Source organism: Oryzias latipes, chromosome 11 (assembly GCF_002234675.1).
Source record: "Oryzias latipes chromosome 11, ASM223467v1".
Taxonomy (NCBI): domain Eukaryota; kingdom Metazoa; phylum Chordata; class Actinopteri; order Beloniformes; family Adrianichthyidae; genus Oryzias; species Oryzias latipes.
The window spans coordinates 17,954,859-17,976,322 of NC_019869.2; the positions used below are offsets into that span (position 1 = coordinate 17,954,859).

The 21,464-nt window shown below is 42.7% G+C and overlaps 1 protein-coding gene across 3 annotated transcripts; it reads left to right on the forward strand.

Moving 5' to 3' along the window:
* The first annotated feature begins 1,529 nt into the window (after positions 1–1,529).
* Positions 1,530–10,094, forward strand: pdik1l (PDLIM1 interacting kinase 1 like). 3 transcript variants are annotated; one of them, XM_023959991.1, is made up of 3 exons: positions 1,530–1,662; positions 6,710–7,005; positions 8,717–10,094. In XM_023959991.1, exons 2-3 carry the CDS (start codon positions 6,721–6,723, stop codon positions 9,455–9,457), a joined length of 1,026 nt encoding a protein of 341 aa, XP_023815759.1. In that variant the 5' UTR covers positions 1,530–1,662; positions 6,710–6,720; the 3' UTR covers positions 9,458–10,094. The 3 variants fall into 3 exon arrangements, with proteins under 3 accessions (XP_023815759.1, XP_023815760.1, XP_023815761.1); XM_023959992.1 differs by lacking the exon at positions 1,530–1,662 and adding an exon at positions 1,916–2,261; XM_023959993.1 differs by lacking the exon at positions 1,530–1,662 and adding an exon at positions 5,250–6,622.
* The last annotated feature ends 11,370 nt before the right edge of the window (positions 10,095–21,464 follow it).

Genomic DNA, 21,464 nt, shown 5'->3' on the forward strand with positions numbered 1-21,464 from the left:
TACCTTTGGCACACTAAAGAATAATTTTTTTATGAAATATTAGTTATTTTAGCAGTACATATTCCTGCCTAGAAGTAAGACGACTCGATCTCTGAGGCATCGGTTTTTGCTCCATCTGGGTGCCGCCCACTTCATGGTGTCAACCTTGAGCCGGCAATGGCAGCGTGTCTGTTTCGCCCACGAAAACAAACAGCAATCCGAATTTTTGCAAAGCTGGATGTACACATTGTGTATGTAGAAAAAAGCATTTTTGCTGATCAACGCTAGTTCCGCGGAGTACTTTCCCTCTTTCCCTCTCCCCTCCGGCGGCGTGGGAGTGCTTCCAGATTCCAGTTGGCTCGTCCGTAATCCTGTACCTGACCAAGTACTTCGTCTCTGGCTCGCAGCTACTACTGCTCCTGCACTTGGCTGTGTCCAGCTCGTCTCACGCCCCCAGCCGTCCCCTGACTCCGTCTGGATGAAGCTCATCTCTTGGACTTTAAATGTGTAGGTGTAGAGTTAGATAAGTTAATTCTTCTCTATGAGTTCTGGCATTGTCCGCCCTGGGGAGGATCCCTCCTTCATGCGGGCACCCCTGAGGTTTTTTCGTTTTTCGGGAATCCGTTTTTTTTTTAGGAGATTTTCCTTACCGCGTAGGAGGGTCTAAGGGCAGGGATGTCCAGTTTTAGTTTAGTTAGTTCAGTTTAGAATCTTTCTATTGAATTGTGTGTGTTCATGATCCTTTTGATTTCATGTTTACCTTACATTTATCTGCACAAAGCCCATCGAGACGACTGTTTTGATTTGGGGCTATACAAATAAAATTGAATTGAATTGAATTGAATTGAGTAAGTGTGTTTTAGCCTGGGGATGGTGCTGGCAGTGTAGATTCTTCCTGGAAGGGGCTGTTCCTCATAACTACCTCAAAATGTGAGAACAAGCTCGTTTTCATGGGTTGGGAAGAGCTGGAACGCTCAGAAAATCTTAAATAGATCAAAAATACAGCATAGGGAATGTTTTTTGTTAGGAATGAACATTACAATACACTTCAAACCTCAAAAAGTTAATTTTTCTTGATACAGATTCTATAAAAGTCTACTCCTTTCTTTATTTTATTATTAATGTAAAAGACTATTTTTAGAATCTAAATTTCCAGCCGGAATAATTCTTCACCAGAGAGATTTGGTAATGTTTTTTTAATATGAGAATTAAAAAACAAACAAGCAAAAAAGCAAGATAGAAATTGATTCTTAATATAAAATATAACTTTTGCATTGGGATGAGGAATCTTTACTGGTGTTTCCTGACTGAGAAAAGAAATAATTTTGAAAACTAAAGAGAAAAATTCTGATTTTTCCCTGAGCTGTGTTTTCTGAAAGAAACATTCCAAAAATATTGAGAAAATAAATTGTCTTCACCTCTTTCTTTTTCTTTCTTTCTTTTTATTTTATTTATCTATTTTGATAATCAGAACGACAGTTTTAGATAACAAAACCCATACACCGTCTGATTTAGTCACAAACCCCAACAATGCTTTTACTTTGAAAGGTCCCCGGATGTTACAGGTCCCCCGCCGCGCGGCGCTGCACGCGCCCAGGTTTGTCAGCAGCTCATGCGCAGCGGTAATGGCTGCCGAGGAGTGCGAAGAGGAAAACAAATGAACCCCGGAAAAGCGGCGAACAGGTAAGGCTGCCTCGGGGATACCTGCAGGGGTGTGTGAGGCCACGGGGCGGGGTACCTGTGGGCTGACAGGTGTGTGCCTGTGGGGCTCATGCTTGTTTCCTGTTAGATAAACCTGCCGGACATAATTGACAATAGCTGTCACGGCTCGGGCGTTTTTACGTTCAGAAACCTGCGTGTTTCTACTGTTTTGGCGGATATCCACCCGGTGAATACGCGGTTCCGCGCTGAAGCTGGGGTCTTTCCGCAGCCATTCTTTGTTAGCCGCTGCCTGTGTTAGCTCCCTTCAATCCCCGCAGCCTCCACCGATCCCAGGCGGGGCGGGATCAGCGCATCAGGCCGCTGGTCTGTGCGTCTGTCTGCCGGGAAACAGCGGTGTGTTCCGGCCTCAGGACTACTCTGTCCTTCTGTTTACAGTGTTCGGTTCTGCGGGTGCCGTTGCGGATTGTTTTCATTTGAGGTCCTGTTGTTTACTTTCGTGGTGTCCGGTACCAGAACACACCTGCTGGATGTCTTCAGGTAACAGGTTGACCAGTAAAGGCACTTTGGGCAGAGATGTTCTCCACCAGCTGTCTGGTGAAGCTGGTGCAGCCCCAGCAGAGGTGGGTTTAAAGCAGTTGATTGATAACTATTTAAACCAATCAAATGGATCATGACTATTGATAAACAGTATCTGGTATCTGTTGTCTGGGCTGTGAACCTGGGGTTTAATTGTTCACATCCACAATGTCAGTAATTTCAGCTTTGTTTCAGGTATATTTGTGGAACTTCTTCCTCATAAGCAACAGTGATGAAAGTCTTCCGGGAATTCCCGGAAATCCGGGTTTTTGAGCAAACCGAACGTACTTTCCGGGAAATAAAGACCTGATCTCTACGGACAAATCGCTTTCCGGATTAAAAAATGGTCTGAAATCAGCTAATTTTAGCTTTATTTTCTATATTTCTCCGCAGATCGCTTCCTCTATGGTTGTGGCCATCTCTCGTCTTCCCGGCCTAATTGACCAATGACGGGACGTTTTAGTTGCTTTCGGATGCGTCGACGGGTCTGATTGGCTCTGTCTGCACCACGTGGTCAGGGTGACTCGCTTCCCTAGAGACCAAAACTGGCGGACCCACGCTAAACTTTCACAAACACATCTGAAGAGTTTGCGATCAAATTTGTGTTAAAATAATGGCAGGCATCGTCATTATTGAGCGTGGTCACGACCTCAGTTGTGAGAAGACGATAAAAAACAAATTGAAGTGGTCTTGGCTGGAAAAAAAAGATTTTTAAGGTAGTGTAGGTCAAATACTTTTTTGTGTAAAATAATCTCAAAACCACATTTTGAAATAATTTCAATTTTAGTTTTGAGTTTCAGTTTTTATTTTGAATACATTTCTTTATCTAATTTATTTGTATTTCCTAATTCCCATGATTTAGTTCAGTATAGTTGACATTAATTATAAGTATTTGATGGTTTGGACCCGCACTCCCTTAAAAAATAATGTTTACAATGTTTAATTTAGTTTGTATGTTTGTTTTGATATTTCCCAGATTACTTAGTATTGGTGTTAAAGAATTGATGTATTATGTTATAGTATTATAGTTTAAAGCAGATCCCATATTTTGATGTAATTATAGTTTGAGAAAACAGTGCAAGTGGATGTTGTACATCAGTCATTTCTAAAGCAGAAATAATGTATAAATAACTGAGGTATTTTCATAGAATATCATAGTTACTGGTGTTCTTTTTGCCATTTGGGGCTTTGATGTTACTATATTTTAGCAATTGTATGTTTTGCAGCTTTAAGGAAAAGCGTAGATTGTAGGATTGTGTTACTTTGAGCAATTTTCCAAATTCTTTTTTAGGACCAGCAAGTCCTTAATGGAGAGTCAAACTAGGGGTTTGAATGACAAATCATGATGCTCCAATTAGTCTTAGTTTCTTGATAAAGAAGTGAATAACTAGTTGCCAGAATGCACCAGAATGCATCTAAGACCACGTATTTTTCCAAAATTTCGCTCTGTGCCCGCCATATCGCTCAAAGAAAGGTTCAGGGATTTTTTCCTTGCCTGACTTTCATCACTGAAGCAAGCAATCAAGCAATGTTATTGAATGCAAAAGTGAAAAATACATATGCTTGATTGAATATTTGGTACCATAAATCCAGTAGGAACAGCCTCTGTTGTTTTCTTCAGTGGACCCTGATAAATCAATGTTTCTTGGAAATACGATAACAGACTTATCAGTAAAAGTTTTACAAGTTTATTCTTCTGAAAAGTGGCTTATTTGAATGAAGTCAACTAAATCCACCCATCAGTATTTTAACAGATAAAATGCTACTTGGAAAACAAAGCAGTATGGATTTTTCCGGATATGTGGAAACCATCACACTCAGTATTTGGATGCATTTCATTGTTGATGTTTGACGTAGTGTTTTGACCTGTGTTCAGGGCCTCACATGCTTCCATGTCCACAATCCAAACATTCAGGGTTTTACTCTTCCTGATTTCAGGAAACATGTTTAGAAACTAAGAACGCTGTGATCTAGCTCTGACTTTCTCCCACAGAAGTTTGGGGGTTTTACCAGGAGGGGATCCTCACCTGCTGGGATCCTGACTTGCTCAGTCTGGATTCAGCTGGACTTTCAGGCACGGCTGCTTGTGTTTATGGCGTTGCTATCTTCATGGTGTTTGTTTCACTTTGAACTCTTTATATTTTAGAACTGGAGCAAACTCTGCTTAGTTTCTGCAGTGCTGCAGCAGCTTCTCTCATCTGCCTTGTTTTAATGATGCATTCACACTGGCCTCGGCAACGTGCATTCTAGCAACCGCTATAGGAACAGTCAATGTTATTGCACGCATAGGGCTGTTTCCGACTTCCACGTTCAAAACTCTTGCGTCGCTACTCAAGTTTTTATGTCAGTTTTCGGGCTCTACGTTAAAAAAATGCAACGGCCTTTAAACGTGCTTTAAAAGTTTAACCAGGTTGAAATTGGACAAATCAGGGACGTGGATTTTGTAGTGACAGGTGGATGGCGTGCGTCCTTTTCTATTCACGGAAGTGCCAACCATTTGAAAATTGATTACGGGGGAAAAAATTAATAATTGCGGGTTGTCACCCAGCTGGAATCATATGACACCAAGTCTTTCATAAATCGGAGTAGAACTGTGAAAGAAACGGCCTGGATCATGGTTTGCCCCGCTTTGACATTTTGCACAAAGCTTTTTCCAACTGTAGGTGGCTGACACATGCTTTTAAACGGTAGCAAAAGAAAAACATGAAGACGCCGCTCTCTGCTTGTCCACCGTATGCTGAAAGCACGTTCAAGAACTGCCAGGTGTTACTGAGAGCTAATGCTGATGCCTTAACAGGTACTGAGGGCTGATGGGAAATATTATGAGCGTCCAGGTTGAAGCAAATTTAATTTGTTTGATTGTAAATGTTAAAGATAATTATTTTTTAACTGATCAGATATGATAACTGATTTGTTGTCAGCTGTTTATGCCAATTATTGCAGTTTCTGTATAAAAAAAGATCAACTTTAGTAAATTAACTTTCTCTTTCAATACGTTTTATACCCCAAAGCAAAGCATTTGAATTTGCTGTGTCTTATGACATCAGCATTTTAATGGTGCTTTGTAAACCAGAAAATGTACAATGATTGGATTTTCCATTTTGTTGACATGCTTCAGAAAGAATGTTCTGGAGGCCTTTATGTCAGCTGTGCTGCACATGTTAGCATCCTAACTGGGAATAATGCTAAAAATAGAGGCTCTAGTTGCAAGCAGACAGGTTCCTCTGGTTCTAAGAATGAATTTTCGCCTCAGGACATTTCCAGTAGATAACAAAGTTCCATCCTAAATTGCAAAGTTGGATGATGTTTGGCTGGGTCTGCTGTCCACAGAGCTTCAGTGCAGCCCTGCTGCTCCATCATGGAGATCATCAGGTTTCGTGGGGGGCTCTCAAATTCTCCTAAAGGGCTTCATCTGCAGATTGACAGGAATGCATATTGTTTTAGCAGAAATGGTTAAGCTTTTGCGGATATTTTCTGGGGCAGGAAACATTTATTTTCTAACACTCCTTGCAAGATTACAGGTTAATTTGTTAAAAAATCCAATTAATTAAACTCGCCTGAGACTGAAGACTCGAAAGGAATACCAGATCCTCTTTACTTCTGTGCTTTTACTCTTTAGCTTGGTTTCTTTTCATCAGTTAAATGCTGATCAAACCATAACCAAACTATGAAAAAAACTGCTCTCTTTGACGGAATTGTACAGATCTTTTCTCTGTTATTTGCTAAAAAGCTTGTTCTAGTTGAGGGTCAGAGGATGAAGGTCATTAAACTCATTTGGTTTCAAAAAGGAGGAGTTGCTGCCAGAATTCACAACCTTTGTGTTTGGTTCTTCCCATTCAGGTTTTTTTCACCTTCTTCAGCATTTACATCCTCATTTGAACTCTGTGTTTTAGCACTTTTGTTGGAATAAGTTATGACCAATGAGCTTGACTTCAAATTCAAGTGATTTTGGAAAATCCTTTTGACTCATTGGAGGACTACAAACAAACTTTTCCTCCATAATCTGTCTTCCTCCACCTCCTCATCTGAATATCTGCTTCTCTGTGCTACCTGATGCTCCGGAAAACTTAAGATTTAGTCCAGAAGATGAGGTTGCACAGCTGCTTTACAAGTGAGGCGCTGCACCGTTCTTAGCGTGGGTTCCTGGTTCCACGACTGTAAGACGCGCCCAGTGGGTGTGACCTGTTTCCCTGCAGCATGTCTGCTGATGGCCAGATGTTTCCCCTCTATATGTCTCCCATGTTCCTTTGCTTCAAGCACACCTATATGGGGTTTTTCCACTGGTCATTGTTCTTAGGCTCCTCCCTGCTTGATCGAAGCCTGTCGGCACATAGTGACAGGTGTTTGATGTCAGTCGCACATCTGGCTCTTGACGTATGTCAAGTCCCTTGATCTCATGTGGAAAGTACATCAGCTACCGGGCGAGTCTTGCAGAATCGACCAGTCAAACCATGCGAGACTAACGTTGTTGTTGTTTTTTTTCTTCCCACAGCGAAGACTAGGATGGTAAGCAGCCAGCCGAAGTACGAGCTGATCCAGGAGGTGGGGCGTGGCAGTTACGGCGTGGTCTATGAGGCGGTGGTGAAGCGCACCAGGGCCCGGGTGGCGGTGAAGAAGATCCGCTGCCACTCTCCAGAAAATGTGGAGCTGGCCTTGCGGGAGTTCTGGGCCCTGAGCAGCATCCAGAGCCAGCACCCAAACGTCATCCACCTGGAGGAGTGCATCCTGCAGCGGGACCAGCTGGCCCAGAGGATGAGCCATGGCTCCAGCTCCCCACTCTACCTGGAGGTGAGGGTGCAACAACCCTGAGTGTTTTCAGGAATAGGTGTTTTTTTTAAGGCTAGCAAGAATCTGAATCCAAGACAGTCCCATGGACTCAGTTTCTGTAGATCTCACCTGGATATAACAGTGGAGATGGCATCGTTTGTGGATCTGTCTGATTTAAAAAGAGGATCAGATGAAAAAGGGTAGGGGTTTGTAGCGGTATCCTAGTTGTTGTTGGCCCGCAGGTCCATGAATGTTCCACAGGTGGTAGTGGCGGGCCTCCCTGCTGCACTCCCAGGCCTGATAGAGGACTTTTGTTTTTGTTCATTCAGACCCTGCTTTGCCAGTGTTGGACATTCTCCCAGAATGTTCTTGTGCCACGTCGGGGCTCTCCCAGGAACAATGACGGGCGCTCTTTTGAGTTTTGAACCCTTTGTCCGTCTGGAGCTTTCTCCTGCTCTGAAGCCACGTCGTTATGCAAAGTGAATTTTTGTTTATTAGGCATTGTGGAGATTTTGGGGTCTAAAAGAGGCTGTTTTTTTTTTTTTTTTGAAGATGTACCAGTTTGTTTGTGGAGTCAAATGTTGAGCTCACAGGCAAAATCTTTTCTAAATACTGTACTTTTACTCTGTGAAATGTCCTTTGGTTGTTGCATTTGAATGGGTGGAGTTATCCTCTAGTGCACTCTTAGGAGTAGCAGCTAGCAGAAGTAGAACTTTTACCTGTTTCTATTTTCCCCCCCTCTGTTTCATCACTGTGTCGACTTTTTATGTGAAAAGTCAGGTTTGTTTCATGTGCCTGATGCAAGCTTTGCATACCAAAGCTGATTAATGAAGGGTGCCTTGATTGCTTTAAGACTGAGCCACTGAGTAAATCCACAGAGAAAATGTTGTTTATGATTTTCACAATGGGAGTCATCCCGTGCCCAAAGCCCATCACTTTTGCACATGACGTCTGCTGATGAATGATGCAGTGGTAAGGCAGACATTTTGCGAAGTCTGGGTCAGCTTTTCAGTGAGCGATGTTTTAACGCGCGGCAGAAGAATGGCCGTCACAGATCCCTGCTCGTCAAAAACCCTTCTGAAACATTTCTGATGCTTTGTAAAACATTTAATAAAATGTAAAGAACATTTTACTGCTAAACATAAAAAGTTTTGTTTATTTATTCAGAGCAATTGACTGAACCGTAGTAGTAGTAGTGTCTTTCCGTCACTCTGTGCTTTAAAACCGGAGTCCGTGTTTCCTCTTTTATCACTTAAGGTCCATAGATCCTGCAGTGCAGTTTAAGCGTTGGGCACGGCGCGTTTGCCTGACTGAGCTGAGTTGACAGAAGCCAGCATGTGATTGGATGTCTTTCTCTTTGCATCTCATGCAGAAAACAATCCGAGAGACAGTTAAAGATTTTTACTTAAAAATCTTTTTCAGGCAAAAAGAGGTTTTTATCTTGGTTTTCAGTGTGAAGTTTTATCATTTAGTGATAAATGTTTCACCCAAAAAGCGTGTCTAACCTGGTTTTTAAGGGGAATGTTGATAAATCCAAATGAAAGCAGTGGAATCCATAGGTATTTCTGTTTCTAACCTCTGTCACAGTTCAGAAACATTCCCAGTCTCTGGTCTGATTGGAACTTATAAGGGTCAGTGTTTATTCAGACTCTGTGACCTCTGTGCAGTGTTTCCATAGAAACTAGAACGGCATCCGACTCTTAACGTGTGTCGTCCTCTGTTTGTGCTGCAGCTGGTGGAGACGTCTCTGAAGGGAGAGATCACCTTTGACCCCTGCTGTGCCTCCTACCTCTGGTTTGTCATGGACTTCTGTGACGGGGGTGACATGAACGCCTACCTGCTGTCCCGCAAGCCCAGCCGCAAAACCAACACCAGCTTCATGCTGCAGCTGGGCAGCGCCTTAGCCTTCCTGCATCGCAACCAGATCATCCACCGTGACCTCAAACCAGACAACATCCTCATCTCGCAGGCCTGCACCCCCGCCGGGTCGCCCGAGCCCACCCTCAAAGTGGCCGACTTCGGGCTGAGCAAAGTCTGCTCCGCCTCCGGGCTCAACCCAGAAGAGCCGGCCAGCGTCAACAAATGCTTCCTGTCCACGGCCTGTGGGACGGACTTCTACATGGCCCCCGAGGTCTGGGAGGGCCACTACACGGCCAAGGCGGACATCTTCGCCCTAGGAGTGATCATCTGGGCCATGGTAGAGCGGATCACCTTTGTAGATGTGGAGACTCAGAAGGAGCTGCTGGGCAGCTATGTGCAGCAGGGCTCAGAGATCGTCCCCTTGGGGGAGGCCCTCCTGGAGAACCCCAAGATGGAGCTGCCTATTCCTGCCCGAAAGAAGAGCATGAACAGCCGCATGAAGCAGCTTCTGCGGGAGATGCTTTCAGCCAACCCGCAGGAGCGGCCCGACGCCGTGGAGCTGGAGCTCAGACTGATCCGGATCGCCTGCAGGGAGCTGGACTGGGACATGTGAGGCGGGGACCGCCCTCCCAGCTCATGAGCTTCTTCTCCCCCTCTAGATCATAAAGTTGTGTGTATTTTTGCAGAATAACTAGTGCAGGCATCAGTTTTAAGGGGTTTGAACTTCTTGTGCCTGGAAGGGGGAGGGGCTCTCCAGTGACTCCACCCCCTTCCAGCTGATCCAAAAGCAGCTGCATTTTGACTTCGGTGCTAAACGTTTCTAAATGCAATACGTTTTTATGAGACGTGCTCCTGTGATCATCCGTCTGCATCGGCGACACACCCTTGACCCCCCCCCCCCCCCCCCGGTGGGCTGTGTCCGGTCTTCAGGCAGACCTGAGGCCTAGAAGGAGCCCTGAACGCTCAGGAAACCATGCAGCTGCTCTGACCGGACAAAGGTTCTTTTGATCGCCCGTCCGGTTTGCTCCTCCCACCTTCCTTCTCTCCAGTGCAGTCATTCTGTGCTCGCCAGTGCCTCTGTGAGGCGTGGATTGGTTGCTGCTCCTAACTCTGTCACCTCTAGTTTTTAAACAGGGCAGAGCTGCTTATAACACCTCAGAGGGTTCTGGTTCACAGAGAGTTTAGAGAAACCGGAACATGACTCCACCTGATAGCAGAATTAAAGAATTTCAGTGTTCTGTTGAAGGTCACAGCCGCTCACAGCTTTATTTTTTCAACTTGGGGACAATGGGGGAAGGTCAGTTTTCACTGTGGTCTCCCTCTGAGATAGAAGATTCACATTTCTTTTGCCAGGTCTTCCGAGCCGGACCGCACAGGTTCAGTCCTCTGCTGCTGCTGAAAACATGGGAGCCTGAATGAAGGGAATTTTTGACAGAAATGGCGGGTGATTGACCTGACAGGGCGGGGAATTTAGTTAGTTTTCTTGCGTGCAAGCTTCTGTCCATTGTGGATCCTCAGGCTATGAAAACCTCCATGAAGGATAACTGACCACCTGGCCCTGAGCCACATAGGTTTCAGTTCTCACACGTGCTACCAGAACCCTTTTTGTTGGGACTTTTCCATGATCGCACAGACGTGATGGAGCGCCGGGAGGAGGGGAAAGTCGAGCCTTGAAGCAGCAAAGTTGGGACTTGGATTGGGTCGTTTGTAAGCCCTTAGTGCAGAGGATGAGGATGGAATTGTGTCTCATCACATTCCCTCCTCTGGCTCTTTTAGGCAGAAACTTTCTGTTTCCAGCTGTGTTTCTGAAGATGACACCCTCAGATTTCTTGTATTGTTTGTTTGCACATGTGTAGATACTGTAAAGAGGTGGGTGGGGGTGGGGTGGGGGGTGGGGGTGGGGGGTTGCATATGACCGGCTCTGTTTTTAGAGTCTCATTGTTTGACACTGAAAAAGGCTCAGTTTGCTTTACTTTTCAACTGATTCAGCATTTTCCTTCAACAAAAACATGTGAAGTTCTTCAGGAAAGTCCAGCCTCTGACCACGTCTGCGTGGGAGGGGGGAGCTGGGGGGGGGGGGGGGGGGGGGGGGGGTCAGATGTCTTCTGCGTGTCCTTCAGAAAAGGAGGGAGAAGTCTTCGGCGCTCTGGTTTGCTGTTGTTGCACTTTTTGTTCATGTAAGGAACAGGTTCAGAATTGGCGGGGGGGGGGGGGGGGGGGCTCTAAAGTGATGTTTGCTTGTTCTGATTTTTGAGTCATGGAGTGACAGAAGGACCAAAAATGATTATTTAGAAAGAAGGAATTGACTGAATCTCTGATTTATTTTGGTTCTATTGAATTTTTACTGGAATTTGCTTCAGTTGCAGTCTGATTTGTAAACCGACCCTCCCCACATATGTTCCTTTTAAGAAGCCCCCCCCTGACAGGTTTGGTGTCAAAATCTGTTCTGTTATCAGGAGCAGTTTAGAAGTGCATGGGGGGGGAAAATAAACATAAAAAAGTATTACCTCAAATAAATCAAAAGGTAGTTGTTTCCCTGCTGGTTACCTGGATCAGGTGTGTTCCAAGTGAAAACGCTTCACCCAGGTAATCCGATGTAATCGGGGGGGGGGGGGGGGGGGTCTGAAGATTGGAAAGAAAGATTCTTTCAGATTTTATTTCCTTGATTGATTTTTTTCATCTTATTTTGGGTTGACTTTATGAATCCGGCTCCTCTGTCATGCCGTACTCACAGGTGTGGTGATCAGCACTTTTTTTCCTCTAAAATCTGTATTTTGCAATAAATAATTTTGCTTTGAAACCATGCCAACGTTTTGTATGCTGTATCAGTTCCAAAACAAAAAGAAGGATTAAAAACACCTGAAGCTCTGCTCCTCCCCCTTCCACACCTGTCGGTTCCCGCTGAGTTGATGGATTTCTAATAAAGAAGTGAAACTTGAGTGTGTGCTGCTTCGTCCTCAGCCTCAGGTGTTGTCTACCTGCAGACCTGTGGCTCCTCGGTTTCAGTCCTCTGCTGCTTCCTCCCCCCCGATGGATGGATGTTTCCACAGATGAGATGATCACAGCTCGCTTACCTATGAATGTAAGTTGTGGGTTCAGCTCCTGGAACACCAGCTCTCTTTAGGTTTTTTTTTTTTTTAAAGTTCTGACAGCCTTTGAAAAGACGAGTCAAATCTCTGAAACAGAATACAATCTTTTAGGTAAAGATTTATCCTTATTTTATAAATCAGTTTGAAAGCAAAGTAGCCAACCCAGCTACTGTTATGTGAATGTGGGGTACACCCTCAACACTTTGCATGGCCACACTTACATGGGCGCTGAGGGGCAAGATAGAGCCACCCATGAAGCATGTTTTTGGATTGTGCGAGTAAGCCGGAGTTTCTGGAGAACATGCCAGAAGAAGAACCAGGACCTTTTTGCTGTGAGGCGAGAATGCTAACCACCACGCGATTATGCAGGATTATTCTGTCTGAATATGATTAAATCAATGGAGTGATCGGGCACAAATGTATCAGTCTGATCCGTTGTTCGTTCAACTGCAAGTTCCACGGTCCTGGTGGGATCTAAAGGAACAGTCACAATTTCCTGTTTACTATGACTGGCAGCAGGAAACGATGAAGACGAGACCAGGATCTTGGTTTCAGTCACCCCTTCATGTTTATTTTTCAAATGCCTTAGTAGTAGGTAAAAGAATGACCAACTCTCACCAAATGCGGGATGAAATTTGGGTGAATGAGAATTTATTCAGAATGTTCAAATATATTTGGTCCCTAAAACAAACAAACAAACCCAAACTACAGCCGTGGTTATTAAAAAACTACTTGAAAAAAACCATTTTAAATTTGAAGGCAAAGGGGACAGAATACTGTTAGTCACAGTTACTGTTCTCAGTTTTAGCTTTCTAGTCGGCAGTTGATTTTCTGATAAAAAGAGGAGGAGCTTTTCCTCTTTTTAAAAGCTTAGAAGAAGGCAGTGAGGTTATGGACGGTAGATGCCTTCAAAGGAAACTCAGGCAGGAGCAATCCATGCAAAGCTCCTGTTCTCTATATTTAGAGCGGTCTGACGGCTCATCACAGTTTTGAACAAACACACTGGGGGGGGCCTGTTATTTGAATTTGTCCGTAATAAACCATAATCTGTAGCTCAGTCCACTGTGCATGTAATGTTTGTGGTGTTTGTGTTTGACAACCATACACACACAGAAACACTAATGCTGCGTTCACACTGGGCATGTGACGAGTGTTCAAGAATGTGCTAAAAGGGCGTTCAGCATTTGAGGTTCACACTGAACAAGTGGGGAGGGGCTTCTTCTTCTTCTTCTTTTACTAATTACTAACGCATGGCCGCCATATACTGTTGGAAGAGGCTTTGTAAGAAATTTCTACGCTCATTTATTGAACACATGTTTTGAACCTACAGAGCCCGAAAACAGTCAGAAACTTGTTTAGCGATGAATAAACGCCAGAGTAACACACATTTATGCACGTTTACGTAGACTGTTCATTAGGGTTGTGTGAACGTCGCAAAAGATTGCACACACACACAGGCTCAAGCACAGATGCCAACATACTAAGAAACACAAACAAGAAAAAAACCACACGCAAACACACAGAGACAAAAACACAGTAACACACAAATTCAAACATAACAAGACAGAACAGAAAAAAACTACAACAATACACACACATGCAGAGACAAAACACACACACACACACAAACCAAGACATGCATGCATGCACACAGACACACGCAGAGTCACACATGGCACCAAACTAAGACACACAAATATGAGAAGAAAACTACATGCACATGCTGAGACAAACGCACATACAGGAGGCCACTGAGGGGATTTCTTTTGCTTTCAGCAGTCTTGAAGGAGTGTGTGCAGCAGCAGCCAGTGTCACTCCGCTTCTCTGATGATCTCCTTCACATGTCATTGTCTGTGCTCATTTACTGCTTTTTAAGCGCTCATTTATAAAGTATGCTCTACTATTTGCTCAATTTAAAAAAGTGTATTGTCTTTGTGGCTGACCGCCCATCAGTGGAAGGCATGGGAGCACACATGCTGCTGCGTTTCCACCAGAGGGCGGTGTTTGAGCTGGAACCTCCTCTGCATGCAGATCACAGCGCGCTTTCTCCTTCCAGACAGATGCATCAGCAGCCTCATCAGTGAAGAAGTCTCCTTTCCCTGAAGGGAAAATAACAGGAAAACTGTGAGCTAAGATGATGGAGGGAAGTGGGGAAATAGGAGCCTCTCTCTTCTGGATCATCATCACCATCTTTTTACCACTTTAGATGAAGCACCTTTGTTCTTGATGTGTCTGCAAATTAAGTGAGCAGTACGCCCTCTGGCCTCTAGGAGGCTCTCAAACTCTGCGCAGCCCCGCTGTCACAGACACCACACAGAAGTGGCACCTCTTTAATCAAATCTGCATAAGTGAGCTGAGGTTGCCATGGCAATAATTATCAGAGCTGCCTAATTAACTTTCTCAATTTCTTAATGATATACGACCCTCTGAACTCCCACGTTTTTCCTTCAAATCTAAGTTGTCGTGGTTTCATTCCTGCAGTGTGAACCGACCGGTGACCGCCAACATAATCAAGATTACGCTTAGATTGAATTCGTCTCTGTTTCCGCCGGCCCACGCCTGCAGCTGCGGAGCTTCACGCAGCAGCAGATGCCAGCGCATGCTCACATGTGACGCGCTGCCTTTGTCTCCTGCGGTGACCTCATGTGACAACTGACTGAAGGTTGGGAGCAGCGCCGCTGTCGTCCCTGATCAGCCAGGCGAAACTTTCTGAGATACAGGGAGATGGGGGAACTGTACCTGTGACATCCACCCTGCCATCCGCTGTCACAGTCAGCCTCCAAAACTGTCGACTACCTTTCTGTGGAGGCTCCTGTCAGCCAGGGCCCCCCTCGCTGGATGCCATCACACAACCCCCTTTTTTGTTGTTGTACTTTGGCTTCAAAACTCAGTTTAAAATAAAAAAAGAACCTTTTGCCCCAAATCTCTAATTTTTGTGTTGCTGCTAATCATAACTAAACTTTTGAATGTACTCAGAAAAATGATAAAAATACAAAATAGATGGCGCCATACACTTAATTGTTCCAAAAATATTCAATGTCTATTTGCCCCAGTCTCAACAATATGGTGTACAAAATGCAGTCTTGAGGGGTATTTACAGAATTTTTATATATATATATTGATGGATAGATAGATGGATAGATAGATAGATAGATGGATGGATGGATGGATGGATGGATGGATGGATGGATGGATGGATAGATGGATAGATAGATAGATGGATAGATTGTATTTTCTTGTATGTGCTTTTCTGAAAGAGCGGATCCTAAAGTACATCCATGCCAAATTAAGAGCTTGTACCACAAAATGCACAAATGTTTTAATAACTGGCTCCAGTTTATTAGAAAAAGGCGAAAAAGAGAATCTTTTTTGAAAAATAGTGCATCTGATTTGAATAATAGAAAATGTTTCAAGTCAGTAACAAAAAGATCACAATGATTGTTTTGATCTCTTTTTATGGGAGAACACAAAAGTTACAAAATGCAAACATTTTTTGAGAAATCTTGTTCAATTTTTAAAATCTGGTGGAAGTTCCTTTTATTCTTTCATGGTTTTGAATAAGGAAACAAAGTGATCACATGCTATTTTATGTTCTTGAGTACAACATGCTGTCCTGGTGCATGTTGATACTAGTTCCCAATTAAAAAAGTGTCAGATTTTTTTGAGCAAATTTTCTAAGAGGTGAAGGTGCCTCATCATAAATGACCTGAAAAAGAAAATGCAGAGTTTTCAAAATAGAACTGTTTTGGGTGAAGATTTGACAGACATGGTTTTGTTTCTCATCAAGGATCTTCAACACTCATTTAGAAAGAGATTATAGAGCTTCAACTATTGTGTTGTTCAAATCCAGATGACAGCTCAGATGTGTTCACATCAGTTCTGACTAACTCAGTTGTCAGTTAATTTAACATGCAACAGGTTGTATTATATTCTTAAAGCTGTTTGTTTCAGATCTTTTTGAAGCTCAAATCAGGATTTTAAATTATTTCTCATGTATGAATGTGGACTTGTTATAGTTTTGTTTGTTTTAGACAAAGATGCAGTTTCTATTACTGCTTAAGGTCTATCATACTCCACAAACCCAACCATTCATCAAATTTTCTATGGATATTTTATGTAAAGACCTAGATGGATTTCAGTAGTTAACAGTGTTCTGTATTTCAAAGACCAGCTGAATAAAATGGTACCATCTCTTTCATTTTTTTTATCTTTCTGCTTAAAATACATTATGTGATAAACAGGAGCTGAAAGAAGAGCATTCTAATCACAGATTCAAACTCTGAATTGTAGATTTCTACAGGCTTCATGCAGAAAATGTAATTCCCAGGGAAGTTCTAACTTTTTACAGATTTTGTGCTTGCATAGCACTATTTTACAAACGTTTGCAGTCATGAGGCATATAGATACTTTGGAAGCAATCTTTACCTCTTTTGTGTTTTTAGACCCAGTGCTGGTAGTTTGATAATTGTGGCATGGACCTATTTACCACCAAAACTGAACTCATTTGGAATTGGGTACTCTGTTTGAGTCAGTGTGACATCATCAAGTTCTCTAACACATATTTGTTATTTTTTTAAATTTGAACTTCTATTTAGTCAGGTAAGTCTATTTAAAACCAATTCGCCTTTACAATGATGATCAGGACCCATTAAGCACGAGTGCCTGAAGAACCCTTTGCATGCAAGGGGAGAGCATGCAAACTTCACACAGAAAGGACCCAGCTGGGATTTGAACCAAGAGTCCAAATCAATTCACACCACTGATACTTTTCTGCTCAGGCACAAAGCAACATGAAGGAGATCATTGTTATCTTCTGTCCTCAAAACTTGTTCTGACTTCCAAAGATGGAAAATCTTCTGCTAAAATCGTATGTTTTGTGATGAGGGGCACAAACATTAATGGAGAAAGTGGATAATTACTCTCTTTAGGTGGTGTTCAGTTTACAGTTGACTGTTCTTCACTATAAGAGTTGGTACTTTTCAAGAACAAAACTTTAAAAGACACAGAAAAGCAGAAGATGCTCTGGAGGAACCCCAATACCTTGAGTATTAATTTACAGGGGAAGAACGTTTTTGTGAGGACGGGATGTGTCACACGTCTTCCACTGTCAACCCCCCCCCCCCCCCCCCCTCCATCATTAAAAAAAACCCATATGGCTTTTTCCTTCTTAGAAGTCGCGCTTTAATTGTCCATGGTTTTGTTGCACTAAAGCCTGCAGAGAAAGTGGCAGGGGTACGATTATCTGTGTAACACCTCTGCACCGCATCACAGAGCCTTTTTTTTTCTCCTGCGAGTGGATTTCATGGCTGAGAGTGCAGTTTAAAACAGGATTAACACAAGGTGTCGGGTAGTGTTAGCTAAAGCTCTTTATGTCAGGTGTAGCAGAAAGAAATCTGTCACTGCCTGAGCCTTACACCACTCAACAATGCTGTAGGGGGGCGGCAGGGGGTTCAGTGTTGGTATTCATCAAAAGGGCTGTAGGGCAGGAGCAACACAAAAATATGGTTTGCACTTATTAAAAGCACAGAAAAGCATGAGCACAGGTCCATGCCTTTTTGACTTGGTTTTTCTAATATCAAAATAGCTTCTAGTGTGCGACATTAGGGGTGGGGGGCACAGTTGGCTTCTTCACCAACTCATTGAGGACGGTCATTGCACTGATTCACACTTCAGCATTTCTGTATGGCTGTTAAAGCAGGGGAGACTCTGAGAACCTATGGAAGCAGATTTTACATTCATCATGTTAGGAGACACGTGCATGCGCTGACTCATTTGTTTCACATCTGCTGATTTTCTTTTTTTTTTCTGTGCTCCAGTGTGGGTGAAGGACATGGATAGGATCCCTGTTTTACACCACTGCTGTCAGATCATACAGCACCCACAAGAGGGGGCTGTTTCCTCCATCTCTACAAGGTCAAGAAAGGGTGTGACCTCTGGTGTGAACGTGTTGAACAACGGACACACCCAGCAAGTGACGGACAGGTAGCCCGTGGTGTTTACACTGGACAAGCAGGGAGGGGCTTCTTCTTCTTCTTTTTCTTTTCTACTGTGTACTAGCGAATGTCTGCCAACTACAGTTGGAAGAGGCTTGGAGCGAAATGTTGAATCCGTGCAGAGCTTTTTGAGCTTCTTTGACATCCCTATTCCGAAATGAAAGACTTGGGGTGAAATAATTCCAAACTGCAATCATTATTTTCTCCTTCATGATCAATTTTCAAACGGTTGGCACTTCCCTGAATTAAATGGACGCCATCCATACGTTATTTCCAAATCCAAGCCCCTGATTGCCCAAAGTTTGACTGGTGTAACTTTCAACACGAGTTCAATGGACGCACATTTTGTGCGTAGTGCACAAAAACACTTGTAAAAACTTGTATATCTACGTGGGAATGCGAGAGTTTTGAAAGCCCAAAATGCACATCAACGTGCATTTCCATAGACCTTTCACCAGCAGACTCATCAATTTCTATCATTGGTGAGAATGATAGTGGTAAAAACAAACTCAATTACTTTTCTGTGAACTTGTCATCCATCTTACACTACATGATAAAACAGGCTTTAACCCTTACTGGTGATGCTCACAATACTTGAGTTAAAATACTTTCTTTATGGGATCGGCTTGTTATTTTTCACCTCGTACTGATTGGCTCAAAAAAGAGCTTGATGTCATAGTGGCTCACTCAAGGCCAGTGGTGGGCGTGGCTTTAAAAAATCATATTCATGACTGAACAAGAAATTTAATAAGACTGAAATACATATAATTTTTAGCTATTTTTACTTTTTGTTGAGGATTCAATAGAGACTTTTTGTGGTATAACTTCCTGTGGGAATTTTGTGGAAGTTTTTTTTGAGACATCAGACATTTGTCCTTCTTAACTTCAATCCCTCTAAAGTTCATCTTAAATTTGGTTCCTCCTAGCATGTTGTGGCTCAATCCTTTGGATTATGGAACTGAGGTCATTATATTAGGTCCTAAAATCCTCAGAGATGCTCTGTATGCTCAGATAGTCTCCATGGATTGTGTAAGTTTAGCCCCCAAACTTAAACTTAACAATAACAATAAAGTTGACACTAGGCTGCTAGAAGTTGAAGCTGGGGGAAACTATGGTGCACTGGGGTTCTGTCCTCTATTCTCATCTACTTCTCTCCTCTATTCTTGATCATTATTCATCATTTAGTTCTCCATGCCTCTGTTTGGTGCAGTGCGATTCATGTACTGTCCCTCTTCCAGATTCCAGTTGGCTCATCCATGCTCCTGTACCTGACTGCTCCTACACTATGCAGTGGATCCTGTCTTTGGCTCGTCTCACGCCCCCAGCCGTTCCCCTAACTCCATCTGGATCAAGCCCATCTGCTGGACTTTAAATATGTAGTTGTTGAGTTAGATAAGCTATTTCTCTCTAAGAGTTCTGGTAAATCGTCTGTCCGTCCTGGGGGAGGATCCCTCCTTCACGTGGACACCCCTGAGGTTTCTTTGTTTTTTCCGGATTCCTGTTTTTTTGGGGTTTCTCCTTACCGCGAAGGGGGTCAAAGGGCAGGGATGCCAGTTTAGATTAGTCTGTTTAGTTAAAGTTTTAGTATTTTCCTATTGGATTCTATGCATTTATGATCCTTTTTGATTGTATGTTTACCTTACAATTACTGGCATGAAGCCCATTGAGACGACTGTTATTGTGAATTTGGGCAATATGAATAAAATTGAATTGAATTATCTGAACTCTCTTCAGACCTGTTGTCCTTCAACACCTGGAGGCTCCAAACTTAGGTGGATGTTCTTTGAACGCCCTGAAGGATGCCGTATTTCTGATAGGCCTTTGTAAAGGTAAAAGCAAAGATTCATGTTTACATTCACAGTCAATATTGAGTTTTCCTATGACCACTGTTGTTTTGGACTGTGGGAGGAAGCTTATCTGCAAAAAGAAAAACAATCAAGTTTTTAAAAAAATGGAAAAAAGTTTTTCTTGGGCAGTTTGAACCAGAAACGTCTTAAAATCAAAGGGTTTAAAGCTATTTACTCCTTCTAATCTGGAAAACACGGATGCTGAACGATACTACAGGAAAGCAGCATTCCTCAACTCAAAAACTAGTTTAAAAACTCTTTCGAAAACTCAGTTATGCCTTGTTTCAATAATTTATTGTTGACACACAACACTGTGCAGTTTATCAATGTTTTAGAGCTTCCAGGTCTGATTACTTTGCATAAATTGGTATGAAATCACCTGAAGATGAGATCCAGCTTAAGCTCAACCACATGGTTAAGTAAAGGGAAACAAACAGAGAGGATGCAACTATCCCATTCTCCTCATTATGAGGACATCAGAGATCATCTCACCTTTCCTGAATGGAGATGGCCTCTGCAGCAGACAGGGTTACTCAATATTAGAAAAACTCAGGTATTTCCAAAGCAGGGAGTGCCCCCCCCCCCCCCCCCCCCATTGCTACAGACAAACACACATGAAGAGGTGGAAAACTCTGAACCGGTTGAAGATCAGCAGATGGAAGCTGAAGCCAAGATAAACTTAGCTATAACCCTTTTTTAATTCAACATTTTTTGTCTTAACAACATGCTTTATGATGTCCATAAAAGAAAACATTATTAAGATTGTTGTTTTTTTGCTCGGGGGGGCGGGGGTGTGTGTACATTTTTGTTATTAGAGCAAACAGAACCGTCCTTCTCAGGAGTGACGTTTGCCATCCAACCACTCCAAAGCTTCCGTCCCTATGCAATGTACAAACAGGACGTTGTGGTTTATGACATAATCTCCATCCTTAAATGACAAAGTAGGTCATAATAGCGTCTGACGAACCACCAGGTTTTGACTCTGAAGCATCCGTGGAGACAGGACTTTATAAGGTGTGATTGTACTGGCACATCATCACTTTATTTATTTATCTTTTACTGCTGTTTTGCGAGGCCAGAAAGGAATCAAAATCTCAAAATCTTTGAAACACTTATAATAATTTACCTGCATTGGATTTAGGATGATTTTCTTCACATATTAGAAATGATTTGCCTGACTCTACCTCACTTTAGTTTTAAGCTGTTGTAGTTCACCCCTGCTGAGCTTTTCTAGCCCTAAAAATGTGTTTTATATGTGAAACACATTTTAAAAACCTGCTTTCACAACTCTGTTTTACCTTAGGGGTCTTGTTTTTGTTTTAACTGCATGCAATTAAATTTTAAATTTTAATAGAAACAAAAACACAGTTTTAAAGTGAAAGTTACATTATTTTTTATATTAATTATACTTTTAAAGTACCAAAATCAATTTACAGGTTAAAAACATTTTTTAATCAGATATGATATGGTTGACAAAAATCTATCCTCTGTTCAAAAGCAAGATCTGTATATAAAATAGTCATTTACTTCTGACACTTCCCACAACCAAATGGAAAAGATGGAGTGCATAAGGAGGTGATTACATTTGGAGTCCAAAAGAACAGAAGTGAAGGATTATGAATGAATACGACACACACAAAGCTTGGTCTAATTCTACGTTCACACCAGACATGTGACATGCATTCTTGAAC